This window comes from Brienomyrus brachyistius, unplaced genomic scaffold, assembly GCF_023856365.1.
Source record: "Brienomyrus brachyistius isolate T26 unplaced genomic scaffold, BBRACH_0.4 scaffold89, whole genome shotgun sequence".
Taxonomy (NCBI): Eukaryota; Metazoa; Chordata; class Actinopteri; order Osteoglossiformes; family Mormyridae; genus Brienomyrus; species Brienomyrus brachyistius.
The window spans coordinates 468,114-485,088 of record NW_026042364.1 but is presented as its reverse complement, the minus strand read 5'-3'; the positions used below and the strand labels follow the sequence as shown (position 1 = coordinate 485,088).

The window sequence follows — 16,975 nt, the reverse complement described above, 5'->3', positions numbered from 1 at the left end:
AAAGCCAGATGGCAGTGGTCACATACTGATGAACGGTTGGGCAGCAAATGCATTTAATGTGGCTAGATAGCAAATAAACTGATTCACCATTTACTCTCATTTGCATCAATTAAAATGTTTGCTGGAAATGTAAATGTAAGCAGTAAAGCTACATTTTACGTTCTTTAAGAAAGTTTAAGAAAGAACAGTTAAACTGTATTTTGAGTGTGGTTAGAAGATCCAGTATTTCAGAAAACTTAAGAATTGTGTAATATGAGAGACTAGCGAGTCTAATATCAGACTGACTGCGCTGAGCTTGTCTGAGAGAGATGATTAGCGAATGGCCTCCCACAGTGTCTCAGCACTCCGTACAAAGAACTTCATATGCTCAGCATATGTTCCTGTTTATCTAATTGTTCTTATTTTAACTGGCTGTGAAGGAGTAAATGAATAAACTTTGCCTGTAGAGTGAACTGGTTACTATGGTTCGGGGCAGCTTTTATTAGACATTGTGGACACCACGTTAGTCTATCAAGAGAGTAAGACCGATCGCTAAGGGTGTCATCTGAGTAAAAACAAAGTTACCTCAAAATAGCCAACCAATCACGAGCCAGTACGCATCAAGGCCAACATCTGATTGGAATGCACCATTACTATGCGGTGAAAGGTTAATAGCTAATCACTGATAAACTCAAACACGAACAGCATGCCAAGCAGACTACCTGTTCCCTTCCCTCCATGTTGTCCTTCCAACTGATTGCTCAATGACAATATTTTAAAATGTGGACTTCCTAATTACTATAACATAATTTCTATTTGTTAGATTGTTGTTGCGATTACTTATTTATTTACTTACTTATTGTTATTGAATGTCATATTTATTTATTTATTTATTTATATGTTATTCTTGTTATTTTATTTCTTATTGATTAAAAACAAAGTCATTGAGAAAGTTTATGAAATTCTGTATTTTTTCTATTTTTAGATATTCATTATCTTACAGTCGCATGAATGAATGAATATTCATTCATTACTTTACATCTTACAGTCCCAATAAGAGTTAAAACTGCAACCCCCCACCCACCCATCATTCTTTCTTTACTTTCCAGCCCAAAATAATTTCTACAACATAAGTAAAGGACAACTATCAGTAACACGTAGGTACATGTAGGATTTTCCGTTGTTAGTTGTCCTGTACATACGAAAGTAGTCTTCCAGCTCCTGTCAAGCGCTCATTTTCGGACACAAAATACATACTGTGTGACAAAATGCATTATTCAATGACAAAATCAAGTAATGCCTTGAATTTTGTCCAGAGAAAGACATACTACAGTTACATTTTGTCCACAGAAGCATAAATACATTACTGTCTTTGGTGCCCCGAAATCAACAGGAATGTTTCATTTTGTACACAGAACTGATATTAGCACCTAGCATATCATGTTCAGAAGGTTGAATGTATCTGCTTTCGTGAATGAAAAAGGGCATTTCATCCACAAAATGCATTTTGTCAAAGAAACAAGTTCATTGCGTGCAGGAAATGGACTTTGTGAGTGAAAGAGATGCATTTAGTAGAGGGGCGTAGTACCTTCCAATAACCAGGAGGTGGAGAGCCAACTTTGATTTTGGTAATCCCAATTGACTTTGGCACATATAGGAAAATATAATTTTCAAAATAACATGAGTCTTATGCAATTTACCCAAGTAATACAAGCTCTTTAGGTGACACACAAAGAATCAATTCCCATCAACATAGTGTCAGAACACATATACTCAGTGACCAAACAATTAAGCAGAACAGACTGAGTGGTGAAAATGAAATCTGCATGAGATTGTCTAGTGTGTTCTTGGTATGAATGTGGCCATAATCATACAAGAAAAAAACTGAATCCATGCCTGAATGCTTGAAACACAAAAGAACTTTATTGAAACAGGAGTGGACAGGGAGCTGGGGGAGGCACTCAGGTGTGGGGCGTCACTGCACTTGCTGAGTACAGCCTGCCTACAGGTCCCTGTGTAGAAAAATAGAGGTTTTCAGTTAACATGGCATTCACTAGAGTTCAAGGACGACTACACTAATATTCAATATACCCCAGCTTTATCCATGCAAATCACCAAGACAAGCTTAAGCTACAGAATGGTAACAGAGATGGAACAGGACAAGGATTCACTATTGTGAACAGCATATCTTTACCTCAACCACTTTGACCAACTGGACCAGGTCAATTTGTTCATTGGTCTGTTGACATCCTCTAGAACACGGAGTGACTCCACAGGCTGGGGGATCTCAAGTCCACTCTGCTCGGCATCCTCCCGTAAAGGCTCAACTGCGAGAAAGCATGGATTTGCCAAGTCATGCATCTGAGCCTGAGGAACTGAGAGATGATCTACTAGTAGGATTTATGTCGATGGAATTTACCTCTGGATCGCTTTTTTCGTATCAGGCGCATGAAACGGTTGAAAATCTTTTTGAATGGGTTGACTGATTTATGCTTTGGTGGTGTATTGCAGCTACTAGCTGGCAGTGTCTTTGGAGTGAAGCCCTAGGGTATTAGTTTAATATGCATCAGTTAAGCAAACCAATTCCATACATCCATCCATGCATCCATCCATCTTTTGTTACTGTAATTTTAAAGGAAGGGTAAGTACCAGTGACCTCAGCAGACCAGCTAATCATCCACATCCCACCAGTTTGCAAGTGGACCAACCTTTGTGAAGAACTTGTGGCGACAGACATTCGATAGTGACGGGCGATCCCGTGGGTCGATTCTAAATATCTTGCCCATCAGTTTCCCAGCTTCAATAGAGAGATTCTGCGGTAGAATAAATTTGGCTTCCTTTATATTCTTGAGCATCTCCCAGTAATCGTCAGCGTAGAATGCGATTTCCCCAACCAGAAGCTGGTACCTGTAGTAAGAAAGGCAGCAAAGGTGTTTGAGGTCTTTCACATTTGACATAAAAATGCTGTGCTTCCAAAAGAGCAATTCCTTTCAGCTGTGTGCCAGTATTAATTTTTCTTTTCTCTTTCAAGAAGAAAAAAAAACATATTTATGTATGTTAGACACGTGTCTTCTTAAAATGTTAGACAGATTTTATTAGCCATGCTGATCTTTGGCCGGGAGGGGGGTTGACAGGGTATACGTACATGACACAGCCCAGTGCCCAGACGTCCGCTTCCGTTCCATGGCCCTCTCGTTTCCACACTTCTGGAGCCATGTAGACGGGAGTACCACACACTTCTCTACAACACACACAAATGGAAAACGTTAAGCGCACATGTGCTTTAGCTTGCTGTATAAACAAATTTGAAAGCTTAGCCAGGAATTCTGCAAAAAACACCTACTTCTCCCTCGGCTTCAGCTTGACCGCCAGTCCGAAATCCCCAATTTTCAGTTCCATTTGGTCATTGATAAATAAATTTTCTGAAAGACAAACAAATTTGCATTAAGGATAGACTCAAATACTTTGCCAAACTGCAGACTTTACCAAATTGATAAATTAACACTACACAGAAATCCAGACGACCTACACTCGCAATGCCATGTGAAATGCCAGCATTATTATACAGAAAATTGAGTAAAGCGTGAGTGCATGTACACATACCCAACTTGATGTCCCTGTGGACGTAACCTTGCCGGTGGATGTATGTTAACCCTGAAATCAGCTGGTTAATGTAGTATCGCACTTCGGGCTCAGTCAAAGTCCCCCGAGCTTTTAAAATGTCACCGAGTGTCTGGGCAGGGAGAAACAGGGGCAGCCTGATCTATCACAAAGTCTTTGCCTTAGTAAGACGTCTACAAAAGTCAGGGACTCACCTGCCCACTGCACAACTCCATGAAAATATACATGAATTTGTCATCTTCGAAAGAGTGGGAGAACCCCACCACATTCTTGTGCCGCAGTGTTTTTAAAATCTGTACTTCTTCACAGACCTGAGTGAAATGTCAAACACACCATCTCATAAAGTAAAAGGGAAATGCAGATAAACTGAAAAGAGGGATGACGTCAAGCACAATCCATACCACATACCTCCTCCACTCCCCAGGAATATAGCCGGATGACCTTAACAGCATAGGTGTCGCCAGTTTCAAGATCGGTCATCTTATAGCATTTGCCACAAGCGCCCTAAAAAACATGTCCTCAATATGTTAACAATAAAGAACATTTCTGACTGACCCTGTTCAAGCATCTCCTCTCTGCAGAAAAATATCAACTGCGATCACTTTCTACAACATTGTGGTGCACACCTGTCCCAAAAGCTCATCCCTGCCGTAGGACCTTAATGTCTTGGGATCTACCAGAATCTCAGGCACTTCCGATGCCATCTGAGCGCGGGAAGGTTCACTGACAGACATGATTTCACCAGAAGAGAAGCGCGATCCGTAACTAACCCGTGGAATACTCGAAATGGGTAGTGAGCGCTCGCGTTCTAAATTACGTGTACACTGCGTCATCAGTCTTAGAACGCGGCCAAGGCAGCCACGCGATTCGAACTTGTTAGATGGATTACGTCACCACATTGAAAATTACATGGACGGAAAAAGAAGTGAACTTGCTAAGACAATGCAACTAAACACGGATAAAAACTTTTATTACAATCAACTTTATTGAAGAAAAAAAATGTGTACACCAAACATTCAGTTTCGGTAATGCAGTAACACATGCTCGGGAGTAAAGCCTTAGAGCAGAGGCCAGGCGGACCGCGGTCCGGGTCCGTACCCAGAAGCTGTCCCATACGGAGCTGGACCGATAGTCAAAACAAAAGGTTATGATTTAGAACCTGACTGGGCGCTTTTATTTTGTCGGCGCAGCTTTTATAGTCTTTTCGGTAGCGGTTTAGCACTAGAACCGCCGTTTCCCACGCCAACGAACGTTAACTGCCAAGCAAGACGCAACTCGCCGTATGCAGCCCTGTCTTTGCGCTAATGTGCCATTAGTGTTAATAGCACCAGCGAAGCTACTGATGTTCCTTGTTCCTAACAGAGTGGCTTTTCTGTCCTGAAATCGTAAAGCTTTCAAACACAGCATGTATTATATAACATGTTGTTTATTGGTGATTTCATGCTCGTCGAAGTTTCCGCTTTTTAACAACTGTATAAAGTAATGTTATTTATTATATAAATCAACTCAGGTGAAACAAATGTACGTTTCCAGGGTCGCCGAACCTCGTGTATCTGGCGTGAGACTCACGCTTTCAGACTCACGCAGGAAATCTTACCGCAAATCTATATTATTTCATTGAACCAAAAATGTTATACGTCAAAAATGTAATTACACGATTAGATACCTGAAAAAGTCAGGTATCGGTTACATGCAATGTTTATACAACTAATAGGCTACTAAAATATACCACATTAAATAGTTAGACATTTTGATCTTCTGAACCTTTGCTTCAAGAATTTTAAGTAAACGGCCAACAACCGCTTTATTTACTTCCGCCCTTCTTCCTTCTCTTTATTCCCTTTTCGTTTTTGAAATCCCGAATTGGGGCGGACATTGTTCACGTGTGGCAAATATCTAGCCAGCTAGCTAACAAGCATATCGTACTGTATAAGTAATGTCTAAGCCGTTAAGTTTGCTGCTGCAACATTCGGGCTTAATGAACTAGGTTCATATCTTGTCTTCCTGAAGAAAGGCCCCGAATCTGGACTAAACCGATTTTCACCACGTAAGAGGGTCTCCTACACTGAGATCATTCCCATATATATACCATAGAGATAATTTATATATGGTTTCCAAAGGAGCGTAGTTTAGGTAACCTTGTCCTATCCACGTGTATAAAATGAGTTTTTACCTATCGTTTCTGGTGCGCATTTCACCTGTCTGTCAGGTGCCGCACTTTACATTCCGTTACAACAATGTGCATAGATGTAAATAAATGTAAACAGCTGAAAGTGGGACTGATCTCAATGTAGCCCTCCTGCGTGGTGAAAATCGGCGTCTTTCTTCAGGAAGACAAGATATCAACCTACTTCACCAAGCCCGAATGTTGGAGCAGCTTAGACTTTACCTACTTACAAAGTACGTTAGCTATCTGGCTAGATATATGCTACACGTGAACAGTGTGCGACACAAGTCGGGATTTCAAAAACGAAAAGGGAATAAAGAGAGGGAAGAGGGACGGAAGTAAAGAAAGCGGTTGTTGGACGTTTGCTTTCATACAAAAGGTCAGTTTTTTTTTGTTTCCTGGGCAATTGCTTAGAATGTACAATAGCCTATATTAACAGCACGACCGCGCAGAATAGTGCGATCTTTAGTGTAATATAGTTTGTTTCGATGCGTTAGGCTGCAGCACCTTGCAGCAAGAGCGTGTACGATCTTCCGTTTACTATTCTAAGAAAAAAAAGAAAAACTAAAATTGTATTAAGCCAACTGCCTTTGGCAGGGGTATTCAACTAAAATGTAAAGACATCCAGTTAGAGAAAATTCTTGAAGCAAAGGTTCAGAAGATCAAAATGTCTAACTATTTAATGTGGTATATTTTAGTAGCCTATTAGTTGTATAAACATTGCATGTAACCGATACCTGACTTTTTCAGGTATCTAATCGTGTAATTACATTTTTGACGTATAACATTTTTGGTTCAATGAAATAATATAGATTTGCGGTAAGATTTCCTGCGTGAGTCTGAAAGCGTGAGTCTCACGCCAGATACACGAGGTTCGGCGACCCTGGAAACGTACATTTGTTTCACCTGAGTTGATTTATATAATAAATAACATTACTTTATACAGTTGTTAAAAAGCGGAAACTTCGACGAGCATGAAATCACCAATAAACAACATGTTATATAATACATGCTGTGTTTGAAAGCTTTACGATTTCAGGACAGAAAAGCCACTCTGTTAGGAACAAGGAACATCAGTAGCTTCGCTGGTGCTATTAACACTAATGGCACATTAGCGCAAAGACAGGGCTGCATACGGCGAGTTGCGTCTTGCTTGGCAGTTAACGTTCGTTGGCGTGGGAAACGGCGGTTCTAGTGCTAAACCGCTACCGAAAAGACTATAAAAGCTGCGCCGACAAAATAAAAGCGCCCAGTCAGGTTCTAAATCATAACCTTTTGTTTTGACTATCGGTCCAGCTCCGTATGGGACAGCTTCTGGGTACGGACCCGGACCGCGGTCCGCCTGGCCTCTGCTCTAAGGCTTTACTCCCGAGCATGTGTTACTGCATTACCGAAACTGAATGTTTGGTGTACACATTTTTTTTCTTCAATAAAGTTGATTGTAATAAAAGTTTTTATCCGTGTTTAGTTGCATTGTCTTAGCAAGTTCACTTCTTTTTCCGTCCATGTAATTTTCAATGTGGTGACGTAATCCATCTAACAAGTTCGAATCGCGTGGCTGCCTTGGCCGCGTTCTAAGACTGATGACGCAGTGTACACGTAATTTAGAACGCGAGCGCTCACTACCCATTTCGAGTATTCCACGGGTTAGTTACGGATCGCGCTTCTCTTCTGGTGAAATCATGTCTGTCAGTGAACCTTCCCGCGCTCAGATGGCATCGGAAGTGCCTGAGATTCTGGTAGATCCCAAGACATTAAGGTCCTACGGCAGGGATGAGCTTTTGGGACAGGTGTGCACCACAATGTTGTAGAAAGTGATCGCAGTTGATATTTTTCTGCAGAGAGGAGATGCTTGAACAGGGTCAGTCAGAAATGTTCTTTATTGTTAACATATTGAGGACATGTTTTTTAGGGCGCTTGTGGCAAATGCTATAAGATGACCGATCTTGAAACTGGCGACACCTATGCTGTTAAGGTCATCCGGCTATATTCCTGGGGAGTGGAGGAGGTATGTGGTATGGATTGTGCTTGACGTCATCCCTCTTTTCAGTTTATCTGCATTTCCCTTTTACTTTATGAGATGGTGTGTTTGACATTTCACTCAGGTCTGTGAAGAAGTACAGATTTTAAAAACACTGCGGCACAAGAATGTGGTGGGGTTCTCCCACTCTTTCGAAGATGACAAATTCATGTATATTTTCATGGAGTTGTGCAGTGGGCAGGTGAGTCCCTGACTTTTGTAGACGTCTTACTAAGGCAAAGACTTTGTGATAGATCAGGCTGCCCCTGTTTCTCCCTGCCCAGACACTCGGTGACATTTTAAAAGCTCGGGGGACTTTGACTGAGCCCGAAGTGCGATACTACATTAACCAGCTGATTTCAGGGTTAACATACATCCACCGGCAAGGTTACGTCCACAGGGACATCAAGTTGGGTATGTGTACATGCACTCACGCTTTACTCAATTTTCTGTATAATAATGCTGGCATTTCACATGGCATTGCGAGTGTAGGTCGTCTGGATTTCTGTGTAGTGTTAATTTATCAATTTGGTAAAGTCTGCAGTTTGGCAAAGTATTTGAGTCTATCCTTAATGCAAATTTGTTTGTCTTTCAGAAAATTTATTTATCAATGACCAAATGGAACTGAAAATTGGGGATTTCGGACTGGCGGTCAAGCTGAAGCCGAGGGAGAAGTAGGTGTTTTTTGCAGAATTCCTGGCTAAGCTTTCAAATTTGTTTATACAGCAAGCTAAAGCACATGTGCGCTTAACGTTTTCCATTTGTGTGTGTTGTAGAGAAGTGTGTGGTACTCCCGTCTACATGGCTCCAGAAGTGTGGAAACGAGAGGGCCATGGAACGGAAGCGGACGTCTGGGCACTGGGCTGTGTCATGTACGTATACCCTGTCAACCCCCCTCCCGGCCAAAGATCAGCATGGCTAATAAAATCTGTCTAACATTTTAAGAAGACACGTGTCTAACATACATAAATATGTTTTTTTTTCTTCTTGAAAGAGAAAAGAAAAATTAATACTGGCACACAGCTGAAAGGAATTGCTCTTTTGGAAGCACAGCATTTTTATGTCAAATGTGAAAGACCTCAAACACCTTTGCTGCCTTTCTTACTACAGGTACCAGCTTCTGGTTGGGGAAATCGCATTCTACGCTGACGATTACTGGGAGATGCTCAAGAATATAAAGGAAGCCAAATTTATTCTACCGCAGAATCTCTCTATTGAAGCTGGGAAACTGATGGGCAAGATATTTAGAATCGACCCACGGGATCGCCCGTCACTATCGAATGTCTGTCGCCACAAGTTCTTCACAAAGGTTGGTCCACTTGCAAACTGGTGGGATGTGGATGATTAGCTGGTCTGCTGAGGTCACTGGTACTTACCCTTCCTTTAAAATTACAGTAACAAAAGATGGATGGATGCATGGATGGATGTATGGAATTGGTTTGCTTAACTGATGCATATTAAACTAATACCCTAGGGCTTCACTCCAAAGACACTGCCAGCTAGTAGCTGCAATACACCACCAAAGCATAAATCAGTCAACCCATTCAAAAAGATTTTCAACCGTTTCATGCGCCTGATACGAAAAAAGCGATCCAGAGGTAAATTCCATCGACATAAATCCTACTAGTAGATCATCTCTCAGTTCCTCAGGCTCAGATGCATGACTTGGCAAATCCATGCTTTCTCGCAGTTGAGCCTTTACGGGAGGATGCCGAGCAGAGTGGACTTGAGATCCCCCAGCCTGTGGAGTCACTCCGTGTTCTAGAGGATGTCAACAGACCAATGAACAAATTGACCTGGTCCAGTTGGTCAAAGTGGTTGAGGTAAAGATATGCTGTTCACAATAGTGAATCCTTGTCCTGTTCCATCTCTGTTACCATTCTGTAGCTTAAGCTTGTCTTGGTGATTTGCATGGATAAAGCTGGGGTATATTGAATATTAGTGTAGTCGTCCTTGAACTCTAGTGAATGCCATGTTAACTGAAAACCTCTATTTTTCTACACAGGGACCTGTAGGCAGGCTGTACTCAGCAAGTGCAGTGACGCCCCACACCTGAGTGCCTCCCCCAGCTCCCTGTCCACTCCTGTTTCAATAAAGTTCTTTTGTGTTTCAAGCATTCAGGCATGGATTCAGTTTTTTTCTTGTATGATTATGGCCACATTCATACCAAGAACACACTAGACAATCTCATGCAGATTTCATTTTCACCACTCAGTCTGTTCTGCTTAATTGTTTGGTCACTGAGTATATGTGTTCTGACACTATGTTGATGGGAATTGATTCTTTGTGTGTCACCTAAAGAGCTTGTATTACTTGGGTAAATTGCATAAGACTCATGTTATTTTGAAAATTATATTTTCCTATATGTGCCAAAGTCAATTGGGATTACCAAAATCAAAGTTGGCTCTCCACCTCCTGGTTATTGGAAGGTACTACGCCCCTCTACTAAATGCATCTCTTTCACTCACAAAGTCCATTTCCTGCACGCAATGAACTTGTTTCTTTGACAAAATGCATTTTGTGGATGAAATGCCCTTTTTCATTCACGAAAGCAGATACATTCAACCTTCTGAACATGATATGCTAGGTGCTAATATCAGTTCTGTGTACAAAATGAAACATTCCTGTTGATTTCGGGGCACCAAAGACAGTAATGTATTTATGCTTCTGTGGACAAAATGTAACTGTAGTATGTCTTTCTCTGGACAAAATTCAAGGCATTACTTGATTTTGTCATTGAATAATGCATTTTGTCACACAGTATGTATTTTGTGTCCGAAAATGAGCGCTTGACAGGAGCTGGAAGACTACTTTCGTATGTACAGGACAACTAACAACGGAAAATCCTACATGTACCTACGTGTTACTGATAGTTGTCCTTTACTTATGTTGTAGAAATTATTTTGGGCTGGAAAGTAAAGAAAGAATGATGGGTGGGTGGGGGGTTGCAGTTTTAACTCTTATTGGGACTGTAAGATGTAAAGTAATGAATGAATATTCATTCATTCATGCGACTGTAAGATAATGAATATCTAAAAATAGAAAAAATACAGAATTTCATAAACTTTCTCAATGACTTTGTTTTTAATCAATAAGAAATAAAATAACAAGAATAACATATAAATAAATAAATAAATAAATATGACATTCAATAACAATAAGTAAGTAAATAAATAAGTAATCGCAACAACAATCTAACAAATAGAAATTATGTTATAGTAATTAGGAAGTCCACATTTTAAAATATTGTCATTGAGCAATCAGTTGGAAGGACAACATGGAGGGAAGGGAACAGATAGTCTGCTTGGCATGCTGTTCGTGTTTGAGTTTATCAGTGATTAGCTATTAACCTTTCACCGCATAGTAATGGTGCATTCCAATCAGATGTTGGCCTTGATGCGTACTGGCTCGTGATTGGTTGGCTATTTTGAGGTAACTTTGTTTTTACTCAGATGACACCCTTAGCGATCGGTCTTACTCTCTTGATAGACTAACGTGGTGTCTACAATGTCTAATAAAAGCTGCCCCGAACCATAGTAACCAGTTCACTCTACAGGCAAAGTTTATTCATTTACTCCTTCACAGCCAGTTAAAATAAGAACAATTAGATAAACAGGAACATATGCTGAGCATATGAAGTTCTTTGTACGGAGTGCTGAGACACTGTGGGAGGCCATTCGCTAATCATCTCTCTCAGACAAGCTCAGCGCAGTCAGTCTGATATTAGACTCGCTAGTCTCTCATATTACACAATTCTTAAGTTTTCTGAAATACTGGATCTTCTAACCACACTCAAAATACAGTTTAACTGTTCTTTCTTAAACTTTCTTAAAGAACGTAAAATGTAGCTTTACTGCTTACATTTACATTTCCAGCAAACATTTTAATTGATGCAAATGAGAGTAAATGGTGAATCAGTTTATTTGCTATCTAGCCACATTAAATGCATTTGCTGCCCAACCGTTCATCAGTATGTGACCACTGCCATCTGGCTTTAAAGAGTAAGTCTACTGTAATACTATCATTACAGTAGTATTATTAGTATTATCAGCTTATTGTGAAAATGAGATGCGGGAAAAATGTCTCAAATGCAGATCAGTTACGGTGATCGGGAGCTTACTAATGAAAATGAGAAGACCAAAGGGTTTGAACAAGAGATGGTGGTGGGGCTGTGATGGACCCCTCCTGATGTTACATTTATACATGAATATGCACTGCATCACATTATTGTGCAGTTTGTTACATTTATACATGAACATGCACTGCATCACATTATTGTGCAGTTTGTTACATTTATACATGAACATGCACTGCATCACATTATTGTGCAGTTTGTTACATTTATACATGAACATGCACTGCATCACATTATTATACAGTTTGTTACATTTATACATGAACATGCACTGCATCACATTATTATACAGTTTGTTACATTTAAACATTTATACATGAACATGCACTGCATCATATACAGTTTGTTACATTTATACATGAACATGCACTACATCACATTATGCAGTTTGTTACATTTCTGCTTAGCCTTTTCTTTATACAGATGTTAATGCTACTTATTGCAACCTCTTTAAAAGAAATGAAAAAAAAAGCTTTAAAAATTGCTATACTGTATATAGGACTGTGCAAAATTCTTAAGCAACAAAAGAAAATTCTTTTTTATTTCATTTATCTGGGCTGTCAGAAAAAAAAAACATGATTTAACATAAGAACTAAGGTTGTGCACCATTCAGAACTGATTCGCGAATGGCCCCTGTCACGATCACGGCGTAGCGGTTGCGAGCAGGACGGCGGTAAGCGGCGATCGTGTGGGCAGGCGTGAAAGGAGCAGGCAGACAGGTCGAGATCGGGGTAAACTCGGGGTTTAATTAGGGAATCGGGAGCAGGGAACATCAAACCACACAAGATCCACAACAAACTACAATGACGGACAAGGGGAACAGGTAAGATCAGCACTTAAATAGGACAGGACTAATCAAAGTAATCGGACACAGCAGGAGACGATCAGGGAAGCACACGTGGGTAATCAGGGGGCGTGGCACACACGAGGAGCGTATGAGCCGGGCATGACACTTATTTTCTACAAAGCAAGTTCAAACATATTATTGTACTGTACAATTACTTTAAATTTAGGAATAAAAAAATACGACCAAAAATGTTTTAGTTTGCCAAGTAATCAAAATTCAGAGTAAACTAATACATGGTAACACGCATGCAAAAGATCAACGGCAGAACAGGTGCTCTGAACCCAGTCTGGATTAAAACGGAATTAACCATCTCTCTCAACATAATATTGGGATCATTTATTCTCCTCAGAGGCCTCTATAGAACTGTGCATCCATCTCCTCACTCATGTTTAGACAGACGTATCCTAAGGCACCAGGGCAGACCTGTGTTACTGTGACATCTGGTTCCTTCATTGGCTCTGTATATTTTTCTAGAAATAACTAAATGGCTCTTTTGTGGAAATTTCCAGCCAGAGACTTGGTTCTTATATGACGAGAAAATTTTATTTTTACTTAGACTAAGAAGCTATAGAATATCAGCTCTGCATGCGATCTCTCCTTTACTGTTGAAGCACCTCAGTCACCGGTTGACATTTTCACAATGGATGGTCTTCAGATTTGCATGAGTTGAAGTACATAAGGAGTCTAACCGAAATATATAAAGCTATATTCAAACAGGACAAGGAGGCAGCACAGATGACAAGAGACAGCACCGACCAGGGGGAGCCAGTCATCTCCCCAGCAGACCGAGTACACCTCCGCGTGTTAAATCACAGGGGATTCAGGGTGAAATGGCAAGAGGTGCAGGTCAACACACAGGAATGTTTGGATTGGTGGTATGATATGTGGGGAGGTTGGCAGCAAGCTGTTATGAAAGGGCTTTTCTTAGGAGCTGTGATTATTCTGACTCTGATACTAATCTTCTGCTGTGTAGATCCTTTAGTCGTCACCCTAGTGAGCAGAGCTCTGTCTCAACATGTGACAACAGCTGCCATGTCAAAGGTGGTGGGAGGACCGTCTGAAACGATGAGATCCTGGATCCAACACAGAAAAGGAAAAGACATCGCTGACAATGCCCTGCCTGCAAAATTGCAACATGAAGGAACTGCAGGGATTGACTGCCTAATTTCGAATTAGAATTTAGCAATTAATTGTCAACATACCACAGCACATGGTGCACAACTACAAAATGCATTCTCTGTATTTAACCCATATGTGACATAGCAGGGGGCAGCAAATTCAGCGCCCAGGGAGCAGTACTTGGGGGTCAGTATCTCAGTGAGGCTTTGCTGGTCGGGGATTCGAACCTACAGTGTTTCAACTACAAGTGCACTTCCCTAACCATAAAGCCACCACGGCCTAATCCGACAGCTGGAAAGAGTAGAATCATGAAGAAGTGTATGTTATGGATGTTGGACTGCAGCACTATCAGTTAATATTGGGGAAAGCGCCCGGCGTTTCCACGCCAACTCCACACTTTACGAGACACACACTTTATAGTTTTACTTGCAAGGGTACCCACACTCTCTGCAATGCAAACTACAGCAGAATGTGTTACAAAGGGTGGTTCCCCTTGGCTCCTTTATTTATAGTCAGTGGGAGGCGCAAGAGTCACGCAGAATAGGGAGGTGAGAACAAGAAGAGAAAGTTCTGGTTTTGCTAAGGTGGGAATGCTATTATTAATATAATCTAAAGAATGAGGGTAACAAAGTAATGTATATACATATTTACATTCATTGCTGAGCCTGAGTAATGCCCCACGTAACTTTGCCCAAACAAAGCCTGAGTAATGCCCCACGTAACTTTGCCCAAACAAAGCCTGAGTAATGCCCCACGTAACTTTGCCCAAACAAAGCCTGAGTAATGCCCCACGTAACTTTGCCCAAACAAAGCCTGACAAAGGCGATGCGTAACTTTTCCCAATGTACCACAATACAATTGTCACCAAAGCAAATGTTAATTATGAATTGCTGAATCACGGAATTATAAAAATCTATAGAATTAAAGAGCAAAATGTTGCATCCTCTCCGTGCAAAAAAGCGTCCACCTCCATCGAATCAACGGAGTCAGCGATGGATGCCTCACTTCCAAAATCATGTTCTGTGCTTCCTCAAACATGAACGTCTTCCGAGCCATTTTTCTTCACTCAAAAATGTTGTGCGAAAATAATTGGGAAAACTCACCGAGATTATCTGTGCAATGCGAACTGGAGACACTCCCACAGATACTGCGCCGACAGAGAAGCATTTGCGCGTTTCTGTCCCCAGTGCGAAAAACAATGGCGAATCAGCACATCCCATACCATTTCTCAAACCTTAGACACACCTCTATTGGACAAAACAAGTGACACTGTAATTTGATGTTCATACAAAAAGTTTATTATAGTGAAACATAACCATGGGCAAAGGTTCAGTGCGTAAAAATTGGTATGCTTGCAGGGAAGCAGAGCGTATATTTTAAAAATACTTGACAACGAAGAATGACAGTGATTGATTCGTATACATAGGAGATCAAGCTTTCAAACGAGGGTAACTATTCATTCAGTGGTTTTCTTCAAAAACTCTGGAGATGAAAAACACAGCACGTGTTTACAGAATGCTAACTGAAATTTTTCTGCGATGAGTGAGCAAGCTATTTGAGAGCATGACAGTCATTTTTATGGGAAAATGTGTGTTTTGTCTTTTTTGGAATTTAACAAGCGGTTTTTGTTTGATCTTACACGTTTGTTTCTTCTGTTGGAGGTCCTTTTACTCTATTAAAAACTTGGATGTATGTGTCCAAACCACTAGAGGGCGAGTTCTGACAAGCCTATAACTGTCCTGAGAAGTTGTTTGAATGCACTTAATGCCTTGACATTTGTTGATGTGCGTGTGCTCTGCTCGAGCAGTAAAGGGGAGATCGCGTGGGCAACCTCATGCTGGGTCCATGCGCTGTGTGTGGGGTGGGTAATGGGGGAGACCTCATGCTGGGTCCATGCGCTGTGTGTGGGGTGAGTAATGGGGGAGACCTCATGCTGGGTCCATGCGCTGTGTGTGGGGTGGGTAATGGGGGAGACCTCATGCTGGGCCCATGCGCTGTGTGTGGGGTGGGTAATGGGGGAGACCTCATGCTGGGTCCATGTCCTGTGTGTGGGGTGGGTAATGGGGGAGACCTCATGCTGTGATGTACGTGGACATAAGCCTCCTCAGGACACGGAGAACAGACAATCCTAGGGGAGAGAGATACCCTATTGGAGATAGGTGCTAATTGTTACTAACTGGCCAGCCCCATCCTGTAGGACACGATAATATCAGTATGTGTCAATCATGGTCATTATTGCTGGCCAATATTACATGTTTATCAATATTAGATCCCTATCAGTACTTCTCCCTGACCATCATATATGTTGGAAGATAGATGAATGGAGTTTTTCAACACGCAGACAAAAGCATGCCATTAGAAATGGGAACAATATATAAATAATATAAATGGTGTGCTCTGTTGTGAAAGCTATACATTCTATATTCAATGTACAGGGTCTGTTGTGTGTAGTACTCATGTGTCAAAGGTGTACTGCGTCAATGAAAATGGTACATTGTTTGGATATCTAGGGCTACTTCAAAGCGTGACCTGGGTGAGGTAGAGATCAAACAGGGTCTTAAATGAAGCAGGTATTGTTCTCTCTGTGTGGTTTTTACTCTTTGCAAAGTGAGCCCAACACAGTGCAGTCAGTGGGTCAGTCTTCCTGAGCTGCATCTAACCAGTGGAAACATCTGCAGCACTGCAGAGAAGCACTCAGCAGACAAACAAACGAAAACAGCTTACAGCTGTATGTCACTTTTCAAGACTGGGACTGAAATAGACAAGACAACAGGGTACAGCTGGGTACAATCAGGGAAGCACATGTGGATAATCAGGGGGGCGTGGCACACACGAGGATCGGGCTCCGTAAAATCCCATGATTCAGTCTCAGAAGCACTGGCTCCCCTGCCCTCCTTCTGAATATTATTAAAGCTACACCCTGAACACTCTGTGTGACTGACATGAATAAGAAGCATCTTTATTCATAATCTCTGCAGCGGAGGTCAGAATACAGAGTGTCATTATTCCCGTCTTTCTTCTGTCTCCTGGGTTTTGGCTTCTTAAGGTTCAGGGCAGCGTAATTCAGTGTGTCCTCGTCATGGCACT

General features: G+C 41.3%; 2 protein-coding genes across 2 annotated transcripts; one reads left to right on the top strand and one right to left on the bottom strand.

Annotated features, from left to right (window-relative positions):
- Positions 1–1,880: 1,880 nt before the first annotated feature.
- Positions 1,881–5,783, bottom strand: LOC125727166 (serine/threonine-protein kinase PLK3-like). The gene is made up of 10 exons (XM_049003880.1): positions 4,227–5,783; positions 4,009–4,104; positions 3,795–3,911; positions 3,583–3,712; positions 3,323–3,401; positions 3,125–3,220; positions 2,688–2,886; positions 2,399–2,522; positions 2,174–2,306; positions 1,881–1,991 (listed from the first exon to the last, which is right to left on the bottom strand). The coding sequence occupies exons 1-10, from the start codon at positions 4,431–4,433 to the stop codon at positions 1,982–1,984; spliced, it is 1,191 nt and encodes a 396-aa protein (XP_048859837.1). The 5' UTR covers positions 4,434–5,783; the 3' UTR covers positions 1,881–1,981.
- Positions 5,784–5,872: 89 nt separating this feature from the next.
- LOC125727165 (serine/threonine-protein kinase PLK3-like) lies at positions 5,873–9,903 on the top strand. The gene is made up of 10 exons (XM_049003879.1): positions 5,873–7,557; positions 7,680–7,775; positions 7,873–7,989; positions 8,072–8,201; positions 8,383–8,461; positions 8,564–8,659; positions 8,898–9,096; positions 9,262–9,385; positions 9,478–9,610; positions 9,793–9,903. The coding sequence occupies exons 1-10, from the start codon at positions 7,351–7,353 to the stop codon at positions 9,800–9,802; spliced, it is 1,191 nt and encodes a 396-aa protein (XP_048859836.1). The 5' UTR covers positions 5,873–7,350; the 3' UTR covers positions 9,803–9,903.
- Positions 9,904–16,975: the final 7,072 nt, after the last annotated feature.

What these genes read in the sequence shown, in the direction of transcription:
- LOC125727166 (XM_049003880.1), bottom strand. Translation starts at nt 4,433, where the DNA reads ATGACGCAGTGTACACGTAATTTAGAACGCGAGCGCTCACTACCCATT. An exon ending in GGGATGAGCTTTTGGGACAG is followed by an intron (nt 4,105 to 4,226) that starts GTGTGCACCACA and finishes CATGTTTTTTAG; the next exon opens with GGCGCTTGTGGCAAATGCTA. An exon ending in CCACAGGGACATCAAGTTGG is followed by an intron (nt 3,402 to 3,582) that starts GTATGTGTACAT and finishes TTTGTCTTTCAG; the next exon opens with AAAATTTATTTATCAATGAC.
- LOC125727165 (XM_049003879.1), top strand. Translation starts at nt 7,351, where the DNA reads ATGACGCAGTGTACACGTAATTTAGAACGCGAGCGCTCACTACCCATT. An exon ending in GGGATGAGCTTTTGGGACAG is followed by an intron (nt 7,558 to 7,679) that starts GTGTGCACCACA and finishes CATGTTTTTTAG; the next exon opens with GGCGCTTGTGGCAAATGCTA. An exon ending in CCACAGGGACATCAAGTTGG is followed by an intron (nt 8,202 to 8,382) that starts GTATGTGTACAT and finishes TTTGTCTTTCAG; the next exon opens with AAAATTTATTTATCAATGAC.